Source organism: Lathamus discolor, chromosome 1, assembly GCF_037157495.1.
Source record: "Lathamus discolor isolate bLatDis1 chromosome 1, bLatDis1.hap1, whole genome shotgun sequence".
NCBI classification, from domain to species: domain Eukaryota; kingdom Metazoa; phylum Chordata; class Aves; order Psittaciformes; family Psittacidae; genus Lathamus; species Lathamus discolor.
In genome coordinates, this window is record NC_088884.1 from 114,809,415 (window position 1) to 114,832,171 (window position 22,757).

The 22,757-nt window shown below is 40.8% G+C and overlaps 1 protein-coding gene across 1 annotated transcript in view; it reads left to right on the forward strand.

Moving 5' to 3' along the window:
- Positions 1 to 22,757, forward strand: part of UNC5C (unc-5 netrin receptor C) — a 254,616-nt gene that overhangs the window by 142,207 nt on the left and 89,652 nt on the right. The window contains exon 2 of the mRNA XM_065691615.1: positions 19,225 to 19,446. Coding sequence (XP_065547687.1) covers positions 19,225 to 19,446 — 222 coding nt within the window. The remainder of the gene's footprint in view (positions 1 to 19,224; positions 19,447 to 22,757) is intronic.

A 22,757-nucleotide genomic window follows, 5' to 3' on the forward strand; every position in this document is an offset into this window, starting at 1 on the left:
GGAGATAAATATTCTCAAAATAGCCACCTAACAATAGGTAAATTATGGCCTCTGCCCCTTTCAGAGCAATAGGATGTTTGGATCACTTGGAAAGATGGCAATCCTACATTAAATTCCCTATGGTACAATCATGTGCTAATCCTGGAAAAAATAATTAAAAAAAATGTGCTCAACGTTAAAAAGAATCACTGGAAAAATACTGAAAGGCTCCCTCCCTTGACACATGCCCAGCTTCTGCATGCTATTTCTGTGAGCCCCTGGCTGTTTCTGACTGCAGAGTATCTAGACAGCAGCTTGCATTTGTCTTTCTACCACTGGTAGAAATGCTGTTGAAGATCCAGCACTGCAGGTTGCGATGGAAGCTAAATATCCAGGGTCCCAGGTGGACTGGCACACAATGTACTAAAGAGAAACCTGTCACATATTCATCGCTTTTATTATCCAAGCCATAAAGATTAAAGTGGCTCAGTGCCTGCAAATACAATTCAGATTGTGATGTAGACCCAGATTTAACTCAAAGGGAAGCATAATGCATCCATCTTATCCAGTAATAAGAAGGAAATGGTCTGACACCCACAGGCCAAATTTCTTGAAGAGCTTATTTTAAAGTAAACTCATATGTTAATCAATGTATTTGCATTGTCTCACAGAGAAACGTTTCTTTGATCAAAGTCATAAGCTCATTATTGGTAGAAGGTCAAGTGTCTTCCATCTAGAAGTGTAAATATTTTCTCGCATCTGTGCCTAAATTCTGTAATTTTGGGAAAGCTATTGTAGACACATAGCCGTGCCTTTAACTTCAAGGCTAAGCTCACTCTGTTCTAGATGCAACGTGAATGCAGTGAAAGGGCATCTTTGTTCCTGCCATGCTTTAAAATATTAACGGGTAAAATAAGGGTGGAAGGAATAAAGATTACTGGTACTATCCTACAGAATGGCTTACCCATGGTTACTTAAGTTGTCTGTGGCCAAACTGGGACTGACCTCATAATCCCTGTGTACACACATCTGTATGTAGCTTGGCTTCCTTCCCTACAGGACCATGGGGTTTCTGTTATATTGGGCTGTACTTGCTTCCCATGTGAGATGTGAAATCCTCCTTTCCATGCCTGGCAGGAGCATTGCCCTCGCTTAGGACACTGAGAGCCCAGGGAAAGCCAGTAAAAGACATGCATCAGACACAAAGTTGTGCTCCCACCTGACTGGCACATCCTTGCACAGAGAATTGAGATATGATTGCAGCATGGGACACAGCTGTTGGTAGCTGTAATACAGTGTGCTTGCAAATTTCCTGGCAAAACTGATACAGTCAGCACACAGCATGCTTTACAGCAACGGTAATCAAATGTTCCATAATGATGTATGATTGAAAAAAAGTGCTGGCACTCCCGGCCCTGCTCTCACAGGTTCTTCATATTAATGGACAGCTTTGCCAATTTTCCCTCTCTACCGGAGGGGGGAAATTCATCCAGGCAGCTGGTTTGCATTTAGTTTTGCAAACCTCAGGGCATACTCAGCTTGCTCTGGAGCAACAGGACCAGCAGTTCCGTACGTTTGCGGGAATATTCCTGAATCATTCCTGAAGCGCACGGGCTACAGGCTGGGGATGTAATGGGGATTGCTGAGAGCTTAGCACAAGTCATGGTTGGTGCCTGCTTGTAAGGATATGTGAAATGGCAGTGGCTGCAGCTAGCATGTGATTTGTGGAGCACATGAAGACCATGCTCCATCTCCCCTGCTTCTGTCAAAATTCTGCAGGAAATGTTCTCAGCACAGCTACTGGAGAGAAAAATAATAGGCAGCTCGCAGGCTGTGTTGTTATTATTTGGCTGGTATTGACTGGCAGTACCAGGACACTGCAGAACTGTCTTTCTCTAGTTGTTAGCCGATCAGCTGTGACAGCCCTAATAATGGTTATGTCAGGAGGCAAGTAAAGAGATGCCACAAATGGATTGCACGTGTATAATTGCTTCAAAAACAAATCTGTTAATAAAAGGAGACAAGAAAATTGACAGGAAGAAGTGGCTTATTGCATGCTAATTTTCTCCAGCTTTCATATTCTCACTCTCTCTCTCTTTTTAAATTCAATTGGGTCACTTCTTCTGGGGAGAAGTGTGGTCAGAAAATTGAAAATGGGGAGGAATTCTATACAATAAATAATTACAATGATGTGTTTTTCTCAACAAGGATCAAGCTCAGGCAGATGGATTTAGCACAAGAGCTGTTACCTATCTGATGGCTCTTTCAGATTACGTTTTACCCTGTTACAGTCCTGTAAGTTTATAGGCAAAGGATAAGATGAATGCAATGGCCAAGAGAGCATAAAATCTCTTGGCTCACATCTTCAAAGGTCTCATGGTGTCGCACCTACGTTATCCCTCTAGAGGAGGCAGAAGATGCTCCAAGTTCTTGTTCATAGGAACAATAACATCCACAACATGAAAAGGCTTTTATTTTCCCAGCCCGCAGACTATCAAGATCCATATGGGTGTTCCTGAATTAAGATGCTTTGCCTTCTTCATCATCTCAGTAAGGCAGTAAGGTTGCTAGTGTACATAAACGGGTATTTACAGAGTGTGTCAGACTGACATATATATATATATATATATATATATATAAGCAGTTGAAACCTGGGTCATCCCAGAAATAAGATCAGGAAGCCCTGAAAGCAGGGGAACGAGTGAAATGAATGGATATAGCTGATGAGACAATAAGGCTAAAAATAGATAAGTTGAGAAAATTGTACCAAATAATGAGATCAATGTTAGTCTTGATGAAGGCAATAGTTTTCACATGACATTAGTGGAAGCAGCTGCAAGACCAGTAAATACGAGCTCAAGAATGCCCATTTTGGTGCAAGTTTTTCTTTTCCAGAAGGAAACAGTTATTCTTTCTAAAGAAAAGCATCTCTTTTATCTATATAAATCTAAATAGATATGTACTCCCCAAAATATGAAGTCTCCCCAAGTTTCCAAACTGTCAGCTGTAATGTGAGTTGTTCTGACTGCAGTTACAGTGGGAACATATGCTGGGGTCCTATCATGATGCTGATGTGCAAATCAAAACCCTGTACTCTACTGTAGCTTAATTGTAGAAAAGGTTGATGTATATGGACTGGGATCAAGATATTCAGGTAATTTTATGAACTTTGTTGACAAACATTGCTTTCGTTCAGTTACAGGTGTATTCTGATTTGCAGAGTGCAGGTGGAGAGCTGAACAGGATTTGTTTGGAAGATTTGGGGACAGCAATATGGTTTATTTTTGGTTTATTTCTGGTCTGAGGTTGCTGAAGATGAAAGTTCTTATTGTAGAAGTCAAACGATAACCAGAGAGTTGTGAAGTTAATTTGTGCTCCTGCTGGCTTTCTGATGAACGCTTTCCTGTTGCATGGATCTTGGCGCCTAGGTTGGTCATAATTTGCAGCCTCAGCAGAGAGCGCATGTGTTAGATTGCTTCAGAGATAAGGTTTGCTCTTTTAAAACAGTCTAGCAAAACTGGAAAAAATGCTTTAAAGGAAGAATCGAGTCTAATTCTCTAGGCTATGACAAAAATATCTACTCAGAGTGACAACCTAGAAATATGACTAGGGATATCTGGAAGGGTGAAGACTAGGCTGAGATTTCAGAAGACTGGGTTTGATTCCTGATTCAGCCAGTTGCCAGTGTGACAGGGTCCCCATGCTGTAAACAAAAAAGGAAAATAAAACCCCCACACCTCTTTGTCCCCAAGATGCACGAGATCACTGCTGGGTGGGAAATGAACAAGTTCTCTGGCAGGAGGGCAGGATTACTGTGCGCTTGCAGGAACTCCGTAATGTGTCTGTCTCTGGGTGTTAAAGCAACCAGCCTAGCATTTTTTCTAGCATTTATTCATGATATAAATACATATTTAAAAAAATAAATTATCTGGGGAACCATTATTTTCAGATTTGTAAGAAGATACTAGAAATGGCAAATGATAAGAGCAGTAATACAAACAGAGAAAGAGGGACAAATATGGAGAAGGGTTTGAGTGATATTCTTTGTTATTCATTTAACAAAGATAGAGAAGACTGGTTTTATAGCTGACTGCTGTGATCTGTGCTAAGACAGTTTATGGCTGCACCATTTTTTACACTTTTCCTCAAGTTGTTTGGGGCTGTAGCATTTACAGTACATTATTTAAATACAAAGCATGCTTCATATTCATGCTTTCCTTAATTAAACATTCTGCACCATGGCGTGGGGTTCAAGAGAGCAGTCACTGCATGAGTTTGCTCTGCTTGAGCAGTGAAGAGCAAGTTGCTGTACATGACAGCATTTCATCTCTGTATGGCTGGGGACAGTAACGCACGAGCAGCAGGTGAAGGCATTAATCTCCTTAGCTATCCAGAAATGAACTGTCATGTACAGCAACTTGTTCTGTGCTGCTGCCTAGTCCCTTCTCCTGTGTCCAAGATTACCTTTGCATATATTAAGCATATTTTTGGGGTAATGACATTTTTCTACCTCAGAGTAGCAGGATGGGGGAATATGAAGTCAGGAGGTGCTGCAGTCATTGGGGGCAGGCAGTAGTGGTGGTTGTGGCAAATGGGGATGACACAGGACATCTTGTCTCCAAGCCTGAAGGTTACAGGGTTTAAGGGGTGCTATGGAGGAATCTTCAGGACTTGAAAGAAGCTGCCGTGGGGGAGGCAGTGAAGAAACTGGATGGTAATTTGCTATCATTGAAGTGTGTGTGATACATTAGAGTGTGTCCCCAGTATCCTGGCCTATTTGCTGCCTGGCTTATGTGTAAAATAGTCCTTTCCCACTCAACTTCCAAACTGTTTGGGTTTCTGCTCACCTGGCCAGAGCCTAGACTGTCCTACATGGGAACAAGGATCCTGAAGGAGAACAAGTCACTCAAAAACTACCTCCAGCTGTGACTAAATAGTGCAGAGCAGACTAACTTCAGCATATTGCCAGAGATTAACGCAATAGTAAATTATATAGTAGTAACAGTGTTGTTTTCTTTCTTTTTCAGGGGGGGGGGGGGTGGGGGGCAGGGCTAATTCAGGTTAATTCACAGTGGTGGGAAGTGCTGTGTTGATAGGGTGACAATGTACTACATGTTACCAAACAGCAGAGTTGGACTAAGGAAAGAAGCTCAGCTAACAGAGATTTTGTTCATTAACAGGAAGCTACAGCCCAGACTCCCAAGGCAAAATGCTGACTGTCTTGCTCATACAATACCTGTTTTCAGCTGTGCTGTAATGCGTTTTGGCATCAGCTCGGAGTACAGTGGGAATCCAACCAAAACACACCCCTTGCTTTAGGTATTAGCAATGAGCTTCTGAGGTTTCTTGCATACAATTATTACCCAAATGCACAGCTGCTTCGATTTAGATATTAATTTGCTCATGTGCTGGGATTTTGCCACTTAAAAGGAAATGTAGCTTAGAGAATGAAATGGAGCCATTGCAAATTACCTTTTTGGTGTAAAACTCTTCCATACTATGCCTAATAGTTAATTTATGTGTTTTCTACCCTTTCTGCCCCAAACCTTGTACAATCACATAATGTGACCTTCTACCATATATTTACAGATGTTTAATTTAATACCACTGTGCTCTGCTGATCACAAATTAGAAACCTACTGAATCAGGCTACCTAATGTCAAAATGAACTTGTGCTATTCAAGCTAATTTTGCCAAATGAAAAGCAGAAAAAAAGCTGTTCATACTAACGAGAGAACCACTTTAAACTGTAGTCTCTAGTTAGGCACGAAAATAAAGCAGGATTACCTCTTGCCTTATTTAAATATTGGAATATTATTGCTGTTACATGGATGGATGTATTTTGCATGAATGTGAGTAATCTGTAGTTAATTATTCTGAGAGTTATAAAAGTAGGTACAACTAGTTTGGTTTGATGTTGGCTTTTGCGAAATTTCTGTCCTCAATTATCCTCTGTCTCTTCTTCTTGGCTATTAATCTTCATCCATTTGTAACAACATAGGGAGATTCCTGACCAGTTGGGTTTGCTGAACATGAGGAAAAAAGGATGGGAGGGGTGTGGAATTAAAAGGGGTAGAGAGCCTAGAAGCAAGAAAGAGGAGGATAAAAATGGGGAGCAAAAGATAGGACAGAAGACCCAGGAAAAGCCATGAAGAAGGTCAGAGATGAGAAATTAGAAAGTGGGTTTGAAATACGTATGTTTCGTGCTCTAATCAGTCAGCGTAGGTCTGCATTCCTCTAGTAACAGTGTTTATGATCAGGACTCAATAGATTCAGCTAGGGCTGGATATTGGTTTCCTCAGAAAGGCTGGGGATGATAGGGAGGGAGATTAGAGCACTGATTCATTGCTCCCCAGCTTCAAGCTGACCTGCTAAGGAGCGCTGAGTAAATAAATATGATGCAGCAATACAAAACACATTGAGCAAATCCTGCAAATTGTTTTTCTATTGTTCCTCTACAGTGTTGCTGTATGTTTTGGTTTGATTCATTAACATTGCCGTGCTTTCTTTTTGAGTGCAGGTCTGTACTTTAAAAATCAAAACCAAAGGAGTCTATTTGTTTCTGGTTAGGGCAAGGGCTCTGGCACAGGCAGCGAAGTTACTTGTGCAGGGAGTTGAGACCTCAAAGATTTATGGTTTTGGACTAGAGTAAGATACAGAGAAATGTGATTTCTTGGAATAATCTGAGCTGTTATTGAACGATACCGCTTTCTTTAGACACAAGGGAGGTATAAATGACTATGTGTCCAGATACAGGTAGTGCACATCTAAGGGAAAGCTTAACCCTGACTAAATGGTATCATCCTGTGTGCTACACAGTCTGTTAGCCCCTGTGGTATCTGTAAGACACAGATTTTGCTCAGCGTTTCTTAGCCCTGCTGCTAGAGGCAGTCAAGCTAGAAACACTTCAAGCCACTTTTTGCTCTGTTTCTGCCTATGTGCTTTCAGCTGCTGAAACACTATACTGTTATTATGTGGCCTATAGTTCCAGTTTCATAGTGCTTTTGACTTAGTTCAAACCAATTCACAGCGCTGTTGAGAAACAGTAGTGTAACTTGGTAGCAAGGCTTTTGCTGCTCAGCATCTGAAGCCCCCCTTCCAGCAGCATTTTCTTTTGGCATATTAAGAGATATCAGCCCCTGTGGGATCCTTACATTAAAAATGGATGTGGCAGACAAGAAACTATCTGTAGTTCAGGAAGGGAAGCAGGTCAGTGTGTGATGGATCCAGGAGTTAAACTTCTGCTGCCAGTCTTTGAACATCAGCACATCTTTCCACAAAACAGTGCTGGATCTGTTCTCAGCATTTGCTGGAGATTTCTCCAATTAGCATTGCCAATTGTAACTGTGATTACTAAGCATTCGGAAGGTTTCATTTTCCTTTTCTTCCCTTGCTCCTCCTGCTAGTGACCATGGAATGAACTTGAAAAGATTTGGAGGTGAAGGGGAGGTTGGTGGCTAGGAGAGGTGACCATGCTCTTTGCAGGTACTGGAGTTTTACGTGCAGGGATCTGGAAGAAGTCTGATGGCACATGTCAGAGCTTCCCATAGGCACTGCACATTTGCTATCAGGTCTTAACAACTTCTATTTGAGCTATCTTGGGTGTTTTTCATGGTGGAAAGGGTAATACTTCACAAGCACTTGGGCTAACGGTTGAGTTGCAGGTAAAACAAAGTCAGGACCTTGCTGTCTCAGGATGCTCTTTGAATGTTAAGATTTATTTATTTAATTAATTAATTATTACAAAGTTTGGAATAGGAAATCAGCAAGACTTTGGAAATCTGTGAAAAAGTGAATGAAAATCTGGGAAGTATGAATGAAATTAGTCACTGCAGGGGAAATTCCCAGTCTGTAACCAAATACTTCAGACCATTTATGGACTCCTGAAATAACTGTGTGGGTGTAGTCTGTTTCTGTAACTCACATGAGAGGGATTGTACTTCAGTTTCCTTATGTGGGCCTTGGGATCTGTCCATCATAGGTTCCAGCTTTAGAAAACAATAAGGTGGGTGTGAATGTCAATGAACCAGCTGCATTCTCCTTCCATCATCCTTCATTTGCTGAGTCTACTAATGGTGGGGTAGAGTGGCAAGGGGAGAGGATGTGCTCTGCCGTAAATAAATGTGTGCCCAAAGAGGTACATTGTCCATATGTCTCCTCAAATAAGCAGGCTCTGCATGGAGGATGATAGCTGATTAAATCATCCTGCATGTTTCCAAAGTAAATAAGCCTTTCTTGCTTTCATTTTCCTTCAGAGGGAGGAATATATTTCATTATTTGGTACTAAGATCTGGTTGAACACCTTATTATTAGCTTTATTAATATATATGGTACACACAATCTGTTATTTTCATGAATGCAACTGTGATACTGAAGCGGACCAGTGCTTTTCATCTGCTTAAAAAGTCTCATGTATTTACAAAACCAATCGCTAGTCTAAATAAATAAATAAATATCTGAGTCATATTTCTGATCCTAGGCAATAATCTGTGTTCTTCCATCTGGCTTCCTAAATACCTGGGTGTTTAATTCGATAAGATACTTATCTTTTCTATTCCTTTTCTACTTCTTTTAAGGATCTTTTTCCCCTTTTCCACATCTGGTGCTCACATTCCCAAGTTGCCCCCTCCCTTTCCCTATCTCCCCAGAAGCTCCAGCTTAGAATTTAGCTAATGGATTTCTAATTAAATTTGGACTTCTGCTGGGATAAATCAACCTCATACAAAATAATTTATGGTTCTTGAAAAATTGGCTGTTGATGAAATTAGGTAGCTAGCACCAGGCAAATAATAATCTCATTAAGGTCCATGGAAAAAGCAGTGAATAGGTAGATATTCATTAGGCCTAATGTTAGTCTCTGGACAGCAGTCTTACCAGGTTGCCCCTAGCCTGTGGAGAAGGTCCTTCAGAGCACCCAACATCAGGCTCCTGCTCCGAATCCTGCTCCTCAACTGCTCCGTTAATACAGAGGAAGACCAGCAGCAAAACTTGCATCACTTCCAAGATAACCAGACTTTGTTCCCTAATTATTTCATAAACATAGATTTGTTTGTGGTCCTTTGTGTGACAGTTGTTGGCCGTTTAGTAAACGATGCTGACAGGTATTTTGGAAAAATTTTGAAGGGACAATATGAGTACTGAGTTGTTTACTCAGTTCAAATGAGAGTGCTGCCTATTAGTCTGCTACATCCATTTTGCAGATGGGACTCCAAATCTGAGAGAGTAGATTACCCCAAGGTCACACAAAAAATATCTATCCCCTGGGTCTCAGCTCAGTGCCCTAACCAGGTGGCAGTACAACTGAGCTATTATATTAGGTATAGGCAAGTGTCCTGTGTTTTTCAGATTTGGAGTGGTTGCAGTAACTAGATTAACTGTACACTTCAGATAGCTCATGAAATCAGGATCCATGGCATCCCACTAGATCTCAGTTCTATTAATTGCAAGATGTGGGATCATCACTCTGCTGAGAAAGATGCTTGCATTGAGAGCATTAGAAATCTGTGAGCAGAGCTCTGCAGCAGTTTTAATAATGGGAAAAGTAAGAAGCAAAATAACAATTCTTGCTGGAACCAAAGGATTGACATTTTAACCCTAACATAATGACGCAAGAAGCAAGCTCAATTATTAATAGGAAACAACATAAAACACTAAGAAAACATTTACAAAGTACCATGTTCAGTTACAGATCCTCTCTCAAGCTGGCAGTATGGGACTCCTTTCATTGTGCCTGAGCCATCAACAATAGGTTGCACAGAGATTTATCTATATTAAACCAACTTGTGCTGTGTAATATGATTTACCGCTGGCCCTAAAATCCATTTGCCCACAGAGGACGACTCTGCAGCCTGAGCTCTGTCATTGCTTCTAGTATATGATAAAGCCTTAAGAAATCCTTGCATGAGAAAAGGTAGGCTCAATTCTTCATTTGTTCATTGCATTTGGGATGCTGCATTTGGACTGTTGACATAGCAGTCAGATGAAGGACCTGAGTCTGAACTTCTGATTCTAAAAATAGATACAGAATTAATTATCCTTGGATTTTCCTGAACAGCATGCTTTGGACTATACCCAGGAAACTTGCTCTTGGTAGGTGTTGAGAATGTATTTTCTGTGCTGTAAAATGCATCCTACCATCTAACCACAAAGGTTAAGTTAGGTCTTGTAAAAAGACTTTTCATAGTATTGTAACAGGCACCTACTTTCATGTTCATGTATGTATGACAGGCTCTGTCTGGTGTGACAAAGAGTGCCCGAAGGGGACTTGAGAATGAATAGGTTTAACACAAAGTATTTTAGCCTAAGCCTTGTCCATCTTTAATTAGTTATCAGGGTTAAAGGAGGGGTCAAGAGCCTGGAGCTGCTTTAGGACTAATGTGTCAAAAGAAAGTGAAGCCTAACACTGGAGAGGAAGTGATGCTCCTCAGAGGTTTAATAATTTTTTGACCCCATGTCAACCATTATGACTACTAATGGCAGCTGGGGCAGAAATGTTTTGAATTAGACTTTGCTTTCCAGGCAAAGGAGGGGATCCCATGCCATCATGAAGACCCATCACAAGCTAGAATCCAAAAGGAAAACTACATTTCAATTTTACAGGCAGGACTCGTGGTCTGACACTGGAAGTTCCTCCACTGTTCGTACATTGCCTTAGTATCAGGGAAAACAGGACTAACAATAACATGCAGCCAGACTGTTAGAATACTACCAGCAAACCATGTCTAACAGGAGCTGTGTTCATTCTCTAATCAGACTAAATGCCTAGAGCTCACACTTAACGAATATAGTGTGTGTGTTTGGCAAAGTAACACTTGCATTTTATTCTCTGTGGTTTTGTTATACGACGGAGTAAGAGAGATTAAGTTTCAGAGACAGCCTGCAATCCACTTTTGCTTTTATGTTTTTATTTTGAAGCATGAATATTTCACTAGTTTTTTAAACAAATCATAGAATCACTTAATTGTCTAGGTTGGAAAAGACCTTTAAGATCATCGTGTCCAACCATTAATCCATCCAAGTCCACCACTAAACCATGTCCCTAAGTGCCACATCTATATGTCTTTTAAACACCTCCAGGGATGGTAACTCGGCCACTTCTCTCACAGGGCAGCCGGTTCTAGTGCTTGACAACCCTGGAAGTAGAAAGAGAAAGCAACAGGACAAAGGAGAGCAATCATCCACAGGATAATAATTACCAAGAAATGTCACTGATGTGATTTGCTGTTTGTACAAACTCTCTTGTTTTATTTTCAGGTGCTGTACTTGTGATACTCATGGCACAGTAACTGAGCCAACCTTATAGTAGCTGAGAATTAATGAAAGTGTTGTAAAGAGGGATGGTGGCTGCTGGCACACAAGACAGGGCAGCAAAGAAACAGGGCCTTTGCATCTTCACTTGACATTTCACACTGTTAATGCTCATAAATCAGCCTGATCCCCACTGATTTGCCTCCTCTTGTATGCATTTATATGGTTAGGCACCCCTATAATAAATAGCACTTTCAGATCACTGGATTAGATTTCTTATGCTAACAACAATTAGCATAAACCTCATTGCCCAAAGAACAGCTTGGTGCTTTTTATACACAACAGAGAATAATTTCATTGCCTTGCTTGAAATCTTACCATATTCTGGCCTTTTCCTACACCAAGTCCAGTGGCAACCAGTATCTGTACCATCTCTTGCATGTTTAGACAGCAGCTGGTAGTATAACAGTTTGTCTCAGGACAGTGGTAAAGTTCTGGATGCCAAACCTTAAATATCATGCCTGTGTATGTACCTGCAATTTTTGTCTTTGATTAGCAATGGGGTGTATAAAGAAATCTCTCTCCCTTGCAGAGGACTGTGGGAGTTGTTTTGAGGATGCGTGTTTTGTCTTTAGTTTTCCTCTGATCTGATTGATCATAAAATTGCCATTAGCCTCAAGAGGAGCAGAAACTTTAATTATAATTATGAGGTAAACAAACTAGGGGAAGATGTTTTGATTGTTTTTTTTCCCAGACAGTAATATATAACTTGCAAGCTGCTTTATGCTGGTACAGTCAGTTTTCCTCATCTAGACCTGATTCTTCTTTTGCTTAATATGATGCAAATTAGATCTGACTCCAGTTGAATTAATTGCTGATTACCAGCAGCACAGTTTATCAGGGTAAGCCAGGCAAAATACATTCCAAGCACTGACCTGAGAGAAGGGAACTGGGCTATTAAAGGAGGCGATATGGAGCACAAGCTGACTGCTTGTAGGTGACACAGTTGCACAGTGGCCACATTGGCCCTGGCCAAGTGGTAACTGTTTACTCTTTCATCTTTCTCTATATGTAACTATGCAGCATTCATATGAGATAGGAGCACGGAAAGGAGTGCCCAAGAAGAAAGGCACCTGCTCAGCATGGTGCTGCCGATGAAGTATTCCTGCTTTGGAACCACAACTCCCAGTCTCAGCAGGCACCCTGTCTAATGCCAGGCCATGCACTGCTGTTGCAAAGAAAAGCATAGCAGTTTCTTTTCCCCTTCAGCCCTTTCAAGCTTTCTGGGAAAGGCTAGTTGGGGTAGAATGGGCATAATGAATACTATTAGTGTATTAGATATTTCGTAGCCTACCTTCTCAGGGCATTCCATGTAGGCCTGTCATTGAATAATGGAAACCTTCTTCCTGGACTCTTTAGTTGAGCCAAAAATCCAGTATTTCTTATATAAGAATCCCATTGATTCTGTTTTTGAAAGGGCTTCAGGTTGGTGCCTGTGGCTGGCAGTGTCTCGCATATTGATTTCCATGCCTCTGTGGACGCTGTAGTTTTGGTAGGGGTGCAGGAGGACAGGAAAGAATGTGTTTGGGTTTTGTTTGCTGAGTGTGTGTTTGGTGCGGGGGGTAGGCTTTTGCCAGCAGCCTTCTGATCTATACATAGGCACTCGGTGGATATGTTCCTTGTTTTCAAAGTGCATGCAAGGCTTGGGTTTAACCTCCTGGGGATGTGTTGTTTAGCTGAGATGTGCTAGGAGGGTCTTCGCTGAGCTGTGCAGGTGCAGGGGAAGTTCATTCCTCTTTATGGTCTTTTTTTATTTTGTTTGTATACTGAAGTCACCCCCCAATAATTAACATTATATGTCCTATCGATTTCTCTGTGACTTTTCTCAGACTCTGTGACTTTTCCTGCACTCTGCTTTCCCTGCCAAAAAGAGCATTTAATGTTGTGGGTGCTCAGTAAATTTGAGTCTGAATTTCCCTTGACCTTGCTTTCCCAAGAGTTCAGCAAGGTTCTGCAAGCATCTGGTTTGTGGGCTGCCACAAAACCAAGCCTCCTCTTTAGGGGTGTAAAGCCCTGTAGTGAATTCATCCAGCCTTCCAAGCTGGCCAAATACTACGCTGTTATAAATTTGCAATCTTCCTGGGCTATTTGGTGAAATCTTCTACTTTTGAGATGCTGAAGAATAACATATGATTGCCTTATTGCATGCCTACCTTGCAATCAGCTGGAGGTAGCTGTGACAGAGAATAAGTGCTGAGAAAGCCACCCTCCTCCTCCTTTTTATCCAGGGCAGAGCAGGAAAATGTGCTTTCTCCTTCAAGGCATGGGCTGCACTTTGCTGTGCCAATGTCCTGTGTGGTCTCCAGGGCTGAGGTAGGGGAGAGAAGGCCCTCTGATATGGGAACTACTCAGTAGTAATTCATAGGAAAAAAATCCTGTTTTCTCCTATTTCTCATGAAGCTTGGCCAGTTTTGCATTCATAGCTCCACTGGTGTTATGGGGCTATAAGACAGAGGTGGGCTGTGTGGTATACAGGATGTTTTGCTTCCTTGCTTTCCATTTGGTGGCACCATGATAGTGCATACCCTTCCTAGGAGGACAGAAAACCCTGGGACCAAAGGACTTCCAGCTGAGCAATTCTCCTTTCCTGAAAACATGTGCGCTGTAATCCAGACCCTTGTCTCCATCCTGATAAGCTGTTCTACTGAGCTGGCACCTGCTGTTAATTTCACAGTAAACAGTACTTGTTGCTCTAGGAAGCTTTTTAATCATAACATGAAAAAAAACCTGAACAAAAATCCCATCCATACAGTCAACTCCAGCTGCCTTTCTTGCAGTGCAGGGGGAATGATCTTGCCGAGTGATGGGCATCCAAATGCAAATGGAATTAGCTTTGCAGCCATTCATTTTAAATTGCTCTTGAATCATTCTGAAGTAAATTCCATTTGAGAAGAATTTGCTTCAGGTCTTACACAAAGAGATAATGGTCCAATATATTATGATCTAAGCAATAATAGTTCACATCTCGCACTTCAGAGATATAGTGAGTTATATGCTGGGTTGATGAGAATTAAAGCTTGATATATAGTAATAAAACTAGTGATCTAGAGATGAATAGATTGGTGTATGGAGCAAAATATTTTCCTGCCACAGATTAGAGCAGGGATACTAGTCCATAAAAAGGGAAGAATACCATAAAATCTCCTTTTTCACTTGCTATGCATGAAGAGCTATAATGTGTACAGTTCTACAAACAAATGCATGAAAAGAACAAAGACCTTTCCTAACATCAAACCTTTGCCTAGCTTAGGTAAAGGTTTGTTTTACCTTAAAATAAAACTGATCTAATATTAAACTACAATTCCTATGTGTGGCAGTCCATGCCAGCTTTTATCAATGCTGACTTCAGTGGCACTTCACCTGTTCCCATAAATTTTACATTTGACTTGTGGTTAAAAAAATATATGTAGTTGTCAGATATTACAGAAGGTAAATAAAAGAGCATAACCATATTTGGTCCAGCAACTAAAATAAAAATTCCAAATTAATTTTATAGATTAAAATGCCTTTTTAAAATTTGTTTTTATAATGTGAATGAATTGCAGGAGCGAAACCAGTTTAGTGGTACCATTAATCAGGCCTTTTGTCTTACTAATATAAATCAGTCAATAACAACAGATGGGCTGTACACTTTATTATGTGAAAATAAAGATGAATGTGACATGCTGCAGAAGTAAACTTGCAGCTCAAAGTTACTGAGCACAGAAGGGGATTTGTTGTAACAAGAGAGAATGATGTGTGCCTTGCATTTGTGTTTGATCGAGGTTGTAAGGGGAACTTGCTGCACATGATATTGGCATAATGATTGGAAATCAAGTATGTGAATTTTTAGTGTTTGTATCTACACTCCCAGATCACTCCCAAATGGTTTAAATAGCTTTTTTCCTCCAGAGAGAAGGAAAAAATGTCTATCTACTTAGGAGAGTTAAATAAGAGAGTAATCAAGTTTGCTGCTTTGTCACACCACTGGGAGATGAACATTTTTAATAACCAGTGATAACTGTCAGGAAGATTCAGATCAAAGTCTCAGGGAAGATTTATACCCTCATATAGTGATGGAGTGCACAATGGGAGGCAACCCCCATCCAAATCACAGAAAAAGGCCCAGCAGGCCACACAGCTATAACAAAGTCATCCCTGAAAAGCCTAAGTGAGAGTTTGGTTTTTGTATGGACAGAGGAATGACCTGTCTTTAACTAGAGCTGGTCAGGAGAAACTTTGATATAAGTATTTATTAGATTGTTAGAAACAGTGGCCTTGTGAAAACATTGATTCATGAGATTGCTTCGGTGTTACCAGAAATTTGTTTTATAGAGAACTGCAGAAAGCCTCAGCGTGGTCAAATGTCCTATGTTGTCATTTTCAGAGGTAAATATCTGTGTGAGATTTTTTTAAAGAATATTGTGGTTTATAATTGCACTGACATTATAATAATGCTCACATGTTCCTGCAAGCATTACAATGGAAGCATAACAGCCTATTAGTCTAATTAAAAAACCAAAATGCAAGACTTGGATCCAAGATGTATAGATGAGGCCCTCGGTGACATGGTTTAGTGGTGGTCTTGGCAGTCCTGGGGTAATGGCTGGACTCGATGCTCTTAAACGTCTTTTACAGCCTGGTTGATTCTATGGTTCTATGTGAGTTGTTTCAAAACCTGCCTCAAATCAGCATCCTAAACCGTGCTACAGACATGCCTGTTGTGATAGGCAAGCCATCATTAGGAGATTTAAGGTTCTTTCTCCTTAACCCATCCTCATCCCAAGAGGCGAGTACCACAGCCTGGCACAGGGGAGCCGTGGCTGCACACCCTGTATACCTGTAAATAACCACCCTGCAACTTCTGCCGGTGATGGCTGGCGTGCATGGGCAGCCGATCAAATCTCTTTGGGGAAAGCAGGGAACACCAAGTGACTTCCCACTGTGAATCACACAGGCTGATTAAGCCACCTGTTACCTTTCAGCAGTCGATAGAAGGAGTGAGAGGCCCTGAACGCTAATGGAGGTAGGACTAACTTTGCAGTGTGATTGGGGTTTTTCTGCCAAACCCAGTTGTGATCATATTATGGATGCTTCTATTGAGAATCTGCTCTATAAAGAAAAAAAAAAATTACTCCAGTGTTGCTACTGATAGGAACAGTACGAACGCAAGGATTGAATGAACATACTCCAGATTAAAAAGAAAAAAAGACCTTTCTTAGCTACTATTTTATATTTATTCTAAAAGTGCAGATTTTAAAAGCCAGTTTCTAGGGTCAAGGCAGCTTCTGCACATTCTGTTTGTGTGACACTTTGTGAATGGTTTCCATCTATGTCCCTAACATTTAAGAGCAGTTCATATGCCTCTCAATAGCAATGAGAAAAAAATGTGGAAAAATTAAGCTGAGCTTTATTATCACTTAAAAAGAGTGAAGTGGAATTATAGAAAGAAGCCTGTAAGAAAACTGGTTTGTACCTGACTGCAGGATACCAGGTTGATGAAGAGAAACAGCGATCACCACAATCAAAACATGAGATTAGGTTGTACTGGGCAATACTGTGAATCCACTTTAAAATAAAAACAGTATTTAAACTGCAGAAGCAGTTACCTTCAGTAAGAAAAGACAAAGCCCACACACGTTCTCCAGGCTGATGAAAGAAATTACTTTAAATCCCACCTTTTTCTTCTCTGCAGCTTGCTAATCCTTCCTTTTAGACCTTATAGTTACATCTTTGATAAGATGCAGTTAATTGGTCAGGCAGTGTAAGTATTGTCATTGATAATGTGCAGAAATCTAGTGGTGAAAATAAATGCATTTGTTCTTCCAGTCACCAGAAATTAGTGAAGCAATACTTGTTTAATTATGAAACATATGTGTGCTTTGTTAGTTTCCATCTGTCTGCTCACTGATTTGCAATTAAATGACCAGAAGAAAAAGATACGTCCTGTGGCAATTCAGAGGAAATGATTCATCTCTAATGGTTCTATGTAGTGGATGTCTATGGAGTGGCATGTGCGAGAGGGAGACAGAGGGAGTGGAGAAGAGAGAGAGATATGGATAGAAGGGTATGAGGAATGCTGAAAAGCCTCTTGCTTTGGCTCAGACATGTTTTGTTGTCATGAAACAAAATGTGAATTCCCATTAACTTACCATAACTTGTCTTTCTCTTTTGAAAAAAATGGGGAGCAAAGTGAAGCAAGGAAGAAATACCTAATGGTGAGAGGAAATGGGATTGCAGAAAAGGAGGCTGGTGTGGTCAGAATGAAAAAGAAACTGCAGAAAAAAAAGGAATGACAGAAAAGTGATAAAAATTCTACCATTGAACCATTTCACTTCTACTAATTCCCAGGGAGTGATACGGTAATGAGTCAGGCCCGTTACTCTTTGTAAAATGAGACATCCAAAAGGGCAGGAGTATTTTTAAATCAATATGAAGGGAAAAAAAAAAAGAGTAAGTTGGTGAACGTATGTTCTCTTCAGAAATAGTTCAACAAAAATCTTTTCTTGTGTAAGGTATTTCTATTACTGATGAAGATGTACAGTCTGCCTCCATGTAGCTGCACGGATGGGTACCATATTACATTCTTCCCCCATCTTCTTCATCTGTTCCTCTTCTTTCTTCCTGGAAGAGCAGCAGCTGGAGAGCCTTTCATACCCCTTGTAATTCTGGACACAGCCTGCACAGGCATGTCTCTGGTACGGGGATGTAGCTGTCTGATATTTCATCTTCATGAATGCTGGCAGGGAGAAGATAGCCAGCCATCCAAAGTATTTTTAGTTTGATGTTCTGCAGTGTTTTATTGATCATCAGCAGTGTCCATCACTGTATAACGATAACTGCTTTAGAGGCAGAAAGGGGGAGATTGAATAAGGTCTTCAGGACTGTCAGCTTGCTGCTCGTGGTGTCAGTAGTTGGTGCCCCCCTCTGCTTCGCCACTGGGAGCTTCTTGGATGTTCTTGTGCATTGATGGCAGGTGGGGGGGGGGGGGGGAGGTGGATGGAAGAAGGTTATTTCTCTGCTGAATTGGTGCTTTCTGATGTGGCAGACTTCGTCTGTAGAAAGGGGGAGAGGGGTTGGTTATAAAGGGGAATTTGTGAAGAGGGAGGGAGAGAGGAAAGGAAGTATGTGTGTTAGGTGTTTTCAGGGTTGCCTTCAGTTCATTGGATTCTTTTCCTCCTTCTCTAGACTTCTTACATTGACTTTGTTGATTACCAGGAGCACTAGAGAGATGCAGAGGTTCCTTATGTCAATAGCATGCATCTGTGTTGGCTCAAAATGTCAACATCTCACAGCTGCTCTGCCCCATGTCCCACCTCTGATTCCTCTCCATAGTAAGGACTGCACAGACTAGTGCGCCACAAAGGAATTAAATAAAGCATAGCTTGGTACCTTCATCAGCAGTCTTAGCAAGAGAGTAAGGGTATGAACAAGGAGGCACAAACCGAACTTACATTTAGTTGTTTGCCCTTAGAGCAGATTTCAAATTGCTGATCTGAAATGAAAAGCACTATTTCCTATTTATACCAGCCTCAGCCAGTGCTAGCTATGTGCATGCACTTGATTAAACAGTGAGATAAGTGTGTGTGGAAAGTGTGACCTTGAAGCCTCCAAAAGTTTCTATTATTTCTTTTTATGGTTTTGCAGGCAGCTCTCCTAAGTGCTAACATAATGTTTTATCGCTGGTATTGCTGCTGATGATAACAAGGGACCATTCCCACACGTGAATGTGCACATCCCTGTCACATCTCACAGAGGAAAGAGAGTTCAGGATGTGAAGAATAATTTCTTCTAGTCTGAAAACACCAGTGCATTTAAGCCTTGGTCTAGGAATGCTCCTAAGATAGCATTTTCTAAAGAAGCTGCTCCTTTTGAAACTTTCAGAAAGTGCTTTTAAGTATTTGCCAGCTGAATTTTAGTTGTTTCATTTGTCTTTTTTTTTTTTTCTTTCCTCTACAGATGATGATTTCTTTCATGAACTTCCAGAAACTTTTCCATCTGATCCTCCAGAGCCATTGCCCCACTTCCTCATTGAACCTGAAGAGGCTTACATTGTGAAGAACAAGCCTGTGAATTTGTACTGCAAGGCAAGCCCAGCCACGCAGATCTATTTTAAGTGCAACAGTGAATGGGTTCATCAGAAGGACCATGTGGTGGATGAGAGAGTAGATGAGACCTCTGGTGAGTTTGTGTTATGTCATGGAGGGCTGAGATGGAGGGCATTAATATCAAGCCCACTGTTGTAGTCGAGCAGAAACTTCAGCTACTTTAATTCACTTTTGATTCAGCTGTGAATTCTGTATCTGTCTTTACTGAACATTTGCTGTCATAGCACAGAGGTGGTTTCTGCATTTAGGTCAGTTAGTAAAACATGATAGTAGAGCACCTTGCTCAAGTTTGAAACAATAAACCAGGAGACCATGCACAAACAAAATGCAATTGCTTTCTCAGGCAGGTCTACTCCCTGCTCACTTCCCCAGCATCACAAATTCCAGTGGTTGCACTGTATCGTAGTCACAGACCACGAACCACTTTCTCCCCAAACTGCCAAAGAGCAGTTGGGTTGTTCCTAGAATGATGTTTTCCTGGGGAGACTCAAGGGAAAAAAAAAAAAAAAAGGACAATTTTAATCAGCTTTCAGCAAGAAAGAAGCAGAAAGCACACCTGAGCACAGTTTAGAGCAGTGTGTCGCTCCAGAGCAACCACTTGGGTGTTGTTCCACTACCCTCTTCTGCCTGTTCCATTGACCCTGTATGAAGGAAGACTACAGTAGGTTAGCAAGGAAAAAGAAAAGGAAGCCAAGAGCCTCATTCTTCCTCAGTCAATACCAGAATGAGGTTTCAAAACTAGAGTAATAAACCAGCATAGATCAAAGATACGATTGTTCTTATTTGGGAAGGCCAGTAATCAATAGAGTTTGTGTCATATGCAAAGAGAGGAGCAGGACTTACTGCTGTTTTGATGGCTCTAAGAAATAACTGGATACCAAGCAAGAAGTTACCTTTCATATGGGAATTACGCCACTATTTGGTCTAATTACTTAGAAAAATAACTCCACAGATGTCTTGGAAATCTCCTGTGAACTGGGTTTTATTTGTTTCAGCTCATTTATTTGCACAGAGATCAAAAGCATAAGCTTTTAATGGTACTGTGGTACACTCAGCTTGAAAAAGGGAAGGTGGGTGTAGGAAGAAAAGCTGTAGAAAAAAGGCTGCATTAAACTTCGAGCCTGTTTGTTTGTTTGTTTGTAAGAATTGGCTTTTCCAGCAAGTTGACTGCAGCAGAAAAAGTAAAAACAAGAGAAATTCTTGTTTACTTAAGACATCTTCATTTTACTTCATCCATGGGAGTCCACTGGAATGAAAAGCAGGCAGGAGGGCAGCTATCACCAGTTCAAAAAACTAACTAGTGTTAATTTGTAAACTTTTATTAATATCAGCATTCAGAAACATGGAAATGCTTCACTACAGGTGAAATTTTTCATTGCAGGTGGAATATTCGTTCTTTTTTTCTCACAAAACTTAATTGTAGAAAAACTTCATGATGCCATAAAGCAAACTGCATTCTACAAATGTCAAAGGCCAGCCTTGAAAAGAGTTGCATCTGAATATATTGAGGACAAATGTTTTGCATAACAAACAGCAGCAATTATACACAAACAAAACCGATATCCAGTTAGAGATTAACATAATCTACTGGCGTCTGGGGGGGGGGAGAGGGAGAGGAGGGTGTCGAAAGCTGTGTGTATCAGATTTTTAGCACAAGACCTACAAAACCCATCGCGTTAATAGCTTGTTAAAATGCAACTGTCAGAACCTACATTTGTTAGTCAACCTGGTTGTTGCCGAAAGGTTGGTTAGAGCATGGTTGCAATGATTGTGCACCTTCTGGTATGCAGACTGAGAATCTGGGGCTCATAGCACATAGTTAGTATGGAAATGGGTAAACAATTTATTTAAGGCAGTGGCAAGAGAATATCTTCTTCAAAGCAGTGGAAGCTCAGGAAAATATATCCAGTGCAGATAGACCTGGAGGAGAAGTTGCAGGAGACACTGACTGTGAGGATTCATTCTGGTACCCAAAGAAAGAGGCATCAGCCTGACAACTTGCACCAGTCAGGCTGGCAAAGCCCTTTGGCTTTATCATTTTTGAGGCTATTTTGGTGTCTTTTGCTATTTTTGGCTGGGTAGTGCAGTAGTTGTAACTGAGGGCACACCAATAGTGACTGAGTTGCTCAGAGGATGGCGTAAGGATGGCAGCCCAAGTCTACACTGCTGCTGGCTTCAGGCTTTTATCCAGAGAGGCTGGTGAAATCCTCCTGCAAACCAAATTAGGTCTAGCCTTTATACTGGTAACCCAGGGCTCAAAGGGATCTCAGTTACACAGTGTTTCTGGTGGGTCTGTCATGTAATCCCAGCAACTGAAAGCTGAGTGCTTTCTTCTTTCCTGATATTTTACTGTTCTTAAGGTCCGTTCTGCCTAAATACAAAGAAAAGCACCATGCTGAGGTGGTCTGCTGCTTCTGTTTTTGAACCAGGCTTTCTCTTACAGTGCTTTAGGTAGAGAAGCAAAGCAAAGGAAAACAAGACAGACAATAAAATACATGAGAGGAAAAAAGTAGAGGTCACCTATGCTTTCTTTTCTAAAGGACAGGTAATCAGGAAGAAAGAGGACTAAAATACAGGTGTGATGCTAGCGGTACATCATCTTGGGATTGTAAATGATGCATGAAAGAGAGAAATAGGTTTTGATTTGCAAAAGATTATGTGTTCATGGACTTTGAGCCTGCGCTCAGGGATGAAATCTACGTATAGATGATTAACTCTTATGAGGCAAATTTGTTTCTGTCATTGATAAAACCAGAGACAACAGCACAACAATAGCAGTGGCACCAGAGAATGCAGTGAGAGTGCAGCAAGCTCTCATTGAGAAGAACTGCTAGATAGAAAAGTCGAATATATTAAGAAGGTTATTTTTAAGATAGGAAAATAAATACTCATGTATTTTTCCTACTTTTACATTTTTTTCTTTGTAACGGAGAGAAGGTACAAAATAAGAGTTATATGCAATTTACACTGTGGGGTATTTTTAAACAGTAGGTAAAACATTGCTGTAAAGAACATGCATCGGGACTCTGTGGGAGCTGTTGCCTTCTGGTTAGAGAGGATGAGAATAGTAATAGTGACAGTGTGTTCTAGTACCACTTCATTTAATTAAATTAGCCTGAAGAGAGAGCCTTGCAAAAGAAAATTGCAACGGTCGAGTTTGAGAAGCCAGAAGCTTTACACAGAAGATCATTATGTTCTGTTTCTTAATCCTCAGACTCACTGGAATTTTCATTCCAGTGAAAAAACTAAAGCATTTTCATAAGGAAGTCAGATGCTTTGAAAATCTTTAGTGCACATCTTTGACTCATTCGCTATGTAAGTGAAGTACAGGGCAGGGCATGGTCTTTTTATGTTTTTATGGAATATTTTCCCATTAATGTGGAA